The 9,128-nt window shown below is 35.0% G+C and overlaps 1 protein-coding gene across 1 annotated transcript; it reads left to right on the top strand.

Moving 5' to 3' along the window:
- Positions 1–563: 563 nt before the first annotated feature.
- Positions 564–9,128, top strand: LOC110877928 (chorismate synthase 1, chloroplastic). Its single transcript, XM_022126155.2, has 12 exons — positions 564–915; positions 4,017–4,167; positions 4,281–4,357; positions 4,477–4,535; positions 5,644–5,727; positions 5,819–5,911; positions 6,959–7,171; positions 7,270–7,372; positions 8,181–8,275; positions 8,367–8,432; positions 8,522–8,606; positions 8,716–9,128. Exons 1-12 carry the CDS (start codon positions 771–773, stop codon positions 8,862–8,864), a joined length of 1,320 nt encoding a protein of 439 aa, XP_021981847.1. The 5' UTR covers positions 564–770; the 3' UTR covers positions 8,865–9,128.

The following is a 9,128-nucleotide window of genomic DNA, read 5'->3' as shown; positions in this document are numbered from 1 at the left end:
CGGAGATCTTCTAGAAGCCACTAACAGTCGACACCAGTGAAACATAGAGCATATCCTCTAAGTTGTCGCCTTCCGGCCCAAGGCCCATCAGCCCATCTCCTCTTACACCTCTCCGGCTATAAATAGAGATCTCAGTTCACAGGTTAAACATTCTATTCCCTCCACTCTCACTCTTAATACACATTTATCTCCTCAAAACAGTCGCTTATTTTCACGTCGGAGTCTGGTTAAGAGGGAAACCCCCATATTCCCCTCTTAACGAGCTAACGGTGTTCTGTTTTGCAGGATTAACGGATCATTAAGGAGCTCAGAAATCCAAAAGAAGATTAACCCTTATGGTAGAAACATAAACCAAACTGATTAACCATAGAATTAGTTCCGTGTTTCTTCAGACTATGATGTGGCGCCTACGTGGTGGATTATCCTCCAAAGGAGTATCATTACCATACTCTCTAGCCTAATAGAATGGATGTGGATGCTCTAATAGAAGACAAAATAAAAAGAGTGACCAAAACATACGGCAAATTGAAATCAAGTCTAACTTCCAAGTTCCAACTTGTAAGAGAAGAAATTAACAAAACCAAACGAGTCAACTCGTACAGGTCCACCTAACTCAGTCCTGGTGGTAGAGATAGACTTGGGTAGGTGGGTGTTTTCCCTCACCAACCCCAACCGAGATACACTCTTACCTACCGCCCACACACACCAATATAACCTCAACACATTCAAACCTAACAAATCCACCACACCTCCCGTCAGCACCAAACCAGATGGCATCTTCTCTCTCCATTAAACCTTTCGTCGGAGCTCTATCTTCCGACGAACCCTCACGGTTCGGTTCCTTACGTCATTCCGATCTTCGTTCTGCAGTCCTCCGGATCTCAACAACTCGTGGATCACGCTCTCGAACACTCGGTGAGTTTTCGAATCTCTGATCTGTTATTCGTTGATACATGTGTTCGGATTTTGATTTCGATGTGACTCTTGTGATCGATTAGGTTTAGTTTCATGAAAATTGTGTTTAGATTGATTCTGTTTGTGTATGAATATTGATTTGAGAGAAAACAATGCTACAGTGGACTAGTTTTAATGCGAAATGTAAAATTTGAAGTTTTATTGAGTGATTAGTTGCAATCGAATCGTCGATTTCTCTTAAAGATATTTGTTGATACGTTTGAGTTCTGCCTACATTGACTTTATGTGATTGTAATTCAAATTGTTGATCAGTTAATTGTGTTTAGATTGATTCTGTTTGTGTGTGAATATTGATTTGAGAGAAAACAATGCTACAGTGGACTAGTTTTAATGCGAAATGTAAAATTTGAAGTTTTATTGAGTGATTAGTTGCAATCGAATCGTCGATTTCTCTTAAAGATATTTGTTGATACGTTTGAGTTCTGCCTACATTGACTTTATGTGATTGTAATTCAAATTGTTGATCAGTTAATTGTGTTTAGATTGATTCTGTTTGTGTATGAATATTGATTTGAGAGAAAACAATGCTACAGTGGACTAGTTTTAATGCGAAATGTAAAATTTGAAGTTTTATTGAGTGATTAGTTGCAATCGAATCGTCGATTTCTCTTAAAGATATTTGTTGATACGTTTGAGTTCTGCCTACATTGACTTTACGTGATTGTAATTCAAATTGTTGATCAGTTAATTGTGTTTAGATTGATTCTGTTTCGAGTTGCTCGGTCTTATGTAGTTTATGAGTATTGATTTGAGAGAAAACAATGTTACAGTGGAGTAGTTTCCTATGCGAAATGTGAAATTTGTAGATGAATGTGTTATAGTGATTGACTTCTAAAACAACTATTAGTTAGCTTAAATAAAATCATCATTTCCTCTTTAAATATCTGCTGATAAGTTCGAGTTCCACGGAAATTGACTTCATGTGACTGTATGTTGAGTTGTTGATCTGTTAATTGTGTTTTAGGTTAATTCATGCCGCACTTGCTCAGTTTTTCATAACATTGTTACAGAGGAGTAGTTTCTTATTTGAAATGTGAAATTTGTAGTGTATTGTTACAGTTATTGTATTGACTTCTAAAACAACTATTAGTTGCGATAGCATCATTAATTCCTGTTGAAATATCTTCTGGTAAGTTTGAGTTCTACGAAAAATGACTTTAGGTGACTGCCTTTCAAAATGCTGATCTGTTAATTGTGTTTAGATCGATTCTGTCTGCACGTGCTTGGTTTTATATAGTATGAAAGTATTGATTTGAGAGAAAACAATGTCATAGTGGAGTAGTTAATTATGCAAAATGTGAAATTTGTAGGCATATTGTTGTAGTGTTTTGCTTTTAAAACAACTATTAGTTGCAATAGAATCATCAATTCTTCTTGAAATATCTGTTGATAAGTTTGAGATCCACGGAAATTGACTTATGGTAACTGTATGTTGAATTGTTGATCCGTTAGTTGTGTTTAGATTGATTATGTTTGCACTTGCTCGAATGCTCGGTTCTATATAGTATGTGAGTTATGATTTGAGAGAAAATAATGTTACAGCGGAGTAGTTTCTCATGCGAAATGTGAAATTTGTAGTTGTATTGTTACAATGATTTGATTCTAAAACAACTATTAGCTGCAATAGAATATCAATTCCTCTTGAAATATTTGTTGACAAGTTTGAGTTCCACAAAAAATGACTTTACGTGACTGTATTTCAAATTGTTGATCCGTTGATTGTGTTTTGATTGATTCTGTTTGCACTTGCTCTGTTATATATAGCATATGAATAATGATTTGAGAGGAAACAATGATACAGTGGAGTAGTTTCTTACGTGAAATGTGAATTTGAAGCAATGTTGTAGAAATCGGTTTTAGGCGGCGCCTAGGCGGCGATTAGTCGGTCATCGGAGGTCTGCCGCCTGGATTTGGCCAAATCGGCCAATCTAGGCGGTCAAAGTCAAAATTGGCCCAAAATCGCCCAAAATTAGGTAAAATTGAACCAAATCAATCATGTGGAACACATTCTTACCTTATTTCGAACAAAGATCAATGCAATGAACGGTCGGAATTGGTGCTAGGGGTTGTATTTTACTGTGCGTCTGGCAGGGTGAAGGAGGGAGAGGCCGCGTACAGGAAGAATGGATGGGAATTAGAGTTCATTATGTTAAAATATATAACATTTAACCCCCTACATCTTTACTAGGTTATATTTAGTCCCCAAACTAATAAATTTCTACATAAAAACATAAACTAATGTTATATATATATATATATATATATATATAAATTTGAAAAAATATACATTAAAAGTTCATTCCGATTAATCCCTAGGCGGTACCTCACCGCCCGACTAGCGCCTAGCGCCTTCTACAACATTGATTTGAAGATGTATTGTTATAGTGATTTGCTTCTAAAACAACAGTTAGTTGCAACAGGATCACCAATTCCTTTTGAAACATCTGTAGATTATTTTCTACAAAAACAAATGCCAGTGCATTTGCAAAGTGGATCAAACAACATCTGTAGGTTATTGTTTGTAAAGATTCTCTGCCATTAGCTTTTTTATGTCCTTCATTGTATGCTGTCTGGATAATGGAAACTGGGTTTTCTGTTTGATATGAAAATCGAGTGATTTTTAAAAGATGTATTACAATGAAGTACTTAAATTTCTATCTGGTTTGTTCTCAGTTTTGATATAAATTTAGCTTTGGTAGGAGTAACATGTACACCCAGTTTCTCTCTTAGCAACACAATAAAGATAATTCCAGCAATCCATTAACAACCTTTGATATTTGATTATCTAGACTGAATAATTTGATTTACCCTTTGATATCCTGCTGTTGCAACTACAATAATAGGCTATGTAACTAAATTCAGCTCCTAAATTTTACATGTATATGCAATTAACCAAACGTTATAGCTAATTAAACATTTATTAGTGTCGTCTTTCTTAAACAAACGCCTAAAACTTCACTAATGAACTTCTGGAGAATGATAGTGTAAATAAATAACAATGGGGTGTTGAAATAAAGTCTTATGACCTTGCATTTGAACAGAGATAAAAGCAGCTGGAAGTACGTATGGAAACTTCTTTCGTGTTACAACGTTTGGTGAATCTCATGGTGGTGGAGTTGGTTGTGTGATTGATGGATGCCCCCCTCGAATCCCCCTGACAGAGGCTGATCTACAAGTAGATCTTGACAGAAGGTATTAATTATCCTACCTATCATCAGTGGCACTTAACGTAAAGCTGTTTTACATAATAAAGACCGCTTTATATTTGAAGTTCTCTCATGTGCACCAAACTCTTTCTTATATAGGAGGCCAGGTCAGAGCCGTATCACTACACCTAGAAAAGAAACCGACACAGCCCACATATATTCCGGTGTTGCTGAAGGTTAGTATGTAATTAACAACTCCTCACATGATTACCAGATTTTGTGGTGTAATTATCTTTATTTTAAAAAGTTTCTGTTAAGATGTTTCTCGAGACTCATGTGTGGCGCTTCTATGCAGGATTTACTACTGGATCTCCAATCATGATTAAAGTTCCCAATACAGACCAAAGGGGAAAAGTGAGTACTCATTTAGTATTGATTATGAAACCATATAATTTAGAATGCACAGATGTAGCCTAATCTATATCTATATCTGTACTATATAATAGAAAAAAACTATTGGGGACACGTGGCATCCATTGGAGCCATCTACTTTTGAATAAACTTATATTTTTTTTACTTAAAAGCTTCACCAAGGTCAAAATTATGTTGGTTAAAGTATTAAAAAACAAAGAATAATGATGATAATTGTTTTTATGAGTGATTCTAAACAAGGTTTAAAAGAACGGAAACGTGTTTCGAGGCGTTTTCCCTTCGCCTCATGAGGCGTAAGCCTCGAGGCGAAATGAGGCGTAAGGCCCAGCCGGTATTAATAAATAAATATAAAAATTATATATATTATAAAAATAATAATACTAACTAATTTCATCATCAGATTCATCAAAATCATCAAAAACATGCATAAAAAAGACATGAAATGCTTGAAATTGACAAAAAAGTCAAAAACAGCAAAAACAACTATGAAAATCCCATGAGGCGCAGCCTTTCTTAGCGCCTCAGCCCCTCTGAGGCGCATATGCAGTAAAAACCCCATGAGGCGCGCCTTAGACTTGTTTTTTGGCCGTTTCGCCTCGAGGCGCGCCTTGAGGCACACGCTTCAAGCATTTTTTAAAACCATGATTCTAAATGTATTAAATATTTAATGTGGTTGGATGGTAAGAATAGTAAAGATACAATATGTTGAATAATAAAAAAATAGGTGGTATTAAAAAAAATCAAAATTAATACCCAGTTGAAAGATATAACGTTTTAAAAATTAACTTAAAACAAAACTTATAATTGTCACGTCAATGTTCATTTCTTTAAATACATATCTTGACGACTGTATATGTTAACAAATTACATTATAATTTATTGTATTAGTATAATACACGGGTTTATTCAACTGTTCAATACATATGTTTTTTCAAAACATAACTTTTTTATTACTAATTATATAGTATTACATTTATCAACCTGTGTAATACATGGGATTGCAACCAGTTCATTGCATAAAGCATCAGATAGTCTTGGAAATTTTTGGTGTTCGTATTGACTATGGTATACTAATTATAGTAATTATCAGGATTACAGTGAAATGTCAATGGCTTATAGACCGTCTCATGCTGATGCAACTTATGACTTCAAATATGGTACAAGATCAGTAGAGGTACATCCATTTTTTAACAAATACATATGAAGATGTGTTATGCCGATGGACACTTGAATGTTCACACTTAAAACATGTTGATGGATCGTAGGGTGGTGGTCGATCATCAGCTAGAGAGACAATCGGGAGAGTTGCTGCTGGTGCTGTTGCGAAGAAAATTCTCAAGGCATATTCAGGAACTGAGGTGCGTTGAGTTTAGTTTGTCTATTTACACAATTACACATGCAGATACATAGTTCTCATATCTTAAAGTTTAACGTATAACCAATATATTGCTTGTAAACGAGCCAAACGTTCATGAACTATTCTGTGAACTTGTTCTGCGGGAAGTTCGTTTATGTTTGTTTATTTAATAAACGAATGAACATGAACTCACATTTTGTTTGTTCATTTATGTTCGTGAGCGTCCATTTATGTTTGTCCATTTGTGTTTGTTTATGTTCATTTATTTACATTTGTTTATGTTTGTTTCAGTTCAAATACATAAGTAGTTATGCTTATATAAACACTATACGTAAAAGGAACTTTCTAACTGCTTAATATAACTAATTGGTAATTGGGCTTTCTACTTTTCTGGTAATAAAAATGGGTTTTCTAATGGAATTTATCGTAATTAATCACTATTTAAAAAAAATTACTTTATGTTCGTTTTATGTTTAGTAAATTATATGTTATTGATGTTTCTTCAATTATGTTCATTTGTGTTGAATATTGTTTATTAAATTATGTTCGTTTAAGTTTGTTTGTTTGTTTATGTTCGTTTACGTTTGTGAACTGTTTGTTTAGGTTTTAAACAAACGAACATAAATGAACACGAACATGCCCATTTTCTTAATAAACGGACATGAACAAAAAAATGTGTTCGGTTATATGTTCGTGTTAAAGTTAAATGAACGAATATGAACATGCCTCTGTTCGTGTTCGTTCGGTTCATTCAATATATAAGAATATTCTTTTTGGTCATTTTATTTATTACTCTCTTCAATAATTCATAATTTGCCAAATTTTCAAAGACTTAAACGATGATTATTCCATCGTTAGAATTTTAAGCATAAAAAATACATCGAAACACGTTCCCGTAGGCTGCAGCATGTTATTTTAGAACTAAATGTATGATTCTAATTGTTCAGTATCATATAAATAGTTTGAAAACACATCCAAACAACTCCCAACAAAACTTGACATGTACACAATATTTTTTAGAACTAATTATGTGTTTGGTCTTCACCAGATTCTTGCCTATGTCTCTCAAGCTCACAAAGTTATACTTCCAGAAGACCTTGTGGATCATGAAACATTGACACTTGAGCAGGTAGAAAGCAACATCGCCAGGTGTCCACATCCCGAGTATGCAGAGAAGATGATTGCCGCAATTGATGCAGTCCGAGTGAAAGGAGATTCTGTTGGTGGTGTTGTTACGTGTATTGTGAGAAACCTCCCACGTGTAAGCACCAACTCTGTTTTACCATATCTGTCTATGACTCTTTTGTGCACCTGCTCACGTAGTCATGTGTGATTAATACTTGGATATCTGCATGGCAGGGGCTTGGTTCACCGGTTTTTGACAAACTTGAAGCTGAGTTGGCTAAGGCAGCTTTGTCTTTACCTGCAACCAAGGGATTTGAGTTTGGCAGTGGATTTGCAGGTATGTCGGGCATGTTGGGTAATGGGTTAAATACATGTAAATTTCATGCTGTTTGAAATGTGTAGCTTTTTCTCGGGGTGAACTTCATAAAAAATTGAGTAAATTGCCATTTTCATCCCTTAGGTTTGACCACGTCTAAAGGTTTGCTTTTCCGCATCTGGATCCAAAAGGTTTAAAATCTTTGCCATTTTCATCCAACTCGTTGACTCCATCCATTTTTTAACGTTAAGTCAGGGGTGTTTTCGTCCTTTTACCTATTATAATGTTTATAAGAAAAGTCATAACTAGAAAGTCAACAGGGGTGGATTGTTATGTCTCAATAACGTTTTTTATTTTAATAAAAATGACGGAATTACCCCTCATTTAACGGAGAAAAATAGATAGTTAACGAGTTGGATGAAAATGACAAGATTTTAAACCTTTTTGATCCAGATGCGAAAAGACAAACCTTTGGATGAAAGTCTCAAAAGTGGTCAAACCTCAGGGACAAATATGGCATTTTACTCTAAAAAATAATCTGCTAAATATGATTACGAAAACTATATTATTTAAATACTATTTTTTTTTTTTCAAAGAAAATGGTTTAGGAGTCTTTATGCATTAAAAATACAGGCTGGTGAGCAGTTGACCCATTAGATATGAAATATACGATGTTCCACCTATTGATAAGTAAACGGGTCACAATGGCCGACTTTAATTCAACAATTAAGTTAAGACAAGTTGGTTGCTAGATGCTATTTGTCTATGGATGATTGTACTTTTGTTATTGTGTGTTCTCTTATTATCTTTATAAATGATAAAATTGCAGGTACATTTTTGACCGGTAGTGAGCATAATGATGAGTTTTATATGGATGAACATGGACGGGTCAGGACAAGAACAAACCGATCAGGCGGGATACAGGTATATTTTCCAACCACTGATCAGTTGGTTGTAGTAGTCAGATTCCAAGTAGAACATGTATAGAGTCACCTCTATCGATGCATTCTTTCAGGGTGGTATATCCAATGGAGAGATCATAAACATGCGAATCGCCTTCAAACCAACATCAACAATCAGTGTAAAGACCATATTGCATAAAACCTCATAAATGATTTTATGTAAAAAAAGAATATGTTTTTCATTATTTTTTGTTGTAATGTGATGCAGAGGAAGCAAAACACAGTGACAAGAGATAAAAAGGAAACAGAACTCATCGCTCGTGGCCGCCATGATCCATGTGTTGTCCCAAGAGGTTTGTGGCCCGATCTTTTAAGTTATTTCATGCTCTTTTTTTTATTAATCGGGCTTTTGTCCCGTCTATATGTTTTGATTTTAATGGATGAGTGGTGGTGGTGGTGCAGCGGTGCCGATGGTGGAAGCATCAGTGGCGTTGGTGCTGATGGATCAATTACTCGCACAATACGCGCAGTGTCAGTTGTTCCCCATCAACCCTGATTTCCAGGAACCATTACAGCTCCCTAAACTTGAACAAAGTGGCATTTCCCTTTGAAGCTTGAGAAAACTCCAGGAAAGCATTACATACAACTTTTCTTGCTTTGTAAGGATATATATAGACGGTTTGTTTGTACCCTTGACTGGCTGACATTGAAACCAAGCGTCATCCTATCGGGTCAGAAATTACATGTAATCTTATTATTTGGATTCGTTTTGTTGGGAATAGTATCGGTTTTCGGTTTTGTACTATCAAACTCCAGTTGTAGATTTAAGAGTGTTCCCCAGAATAATAAAAATTGAAATCTTTTTTACCTTGAAA

This window comes from Helianthus annuus, chromosome 9 (genome assembly GCF_002127325.2).
Source record: "Helianthus annuus cultivar XRQ/B chromosome 9, HanXRQr2.0-SUNRISE, whole genome shotgun sequence".
Taxonomy (NCBI): Eukaryota; Viridiplantae; Streptophyta; class Magnoliopsida; order Asterales; family Asteraceae; genus Helianthus; species Helianthus annuus.
The sequence above is the reverse complement of the archived record's forward strand: the minus strand, read 5'-3'. Positions and strand labels throughout refer to the sequence as shown.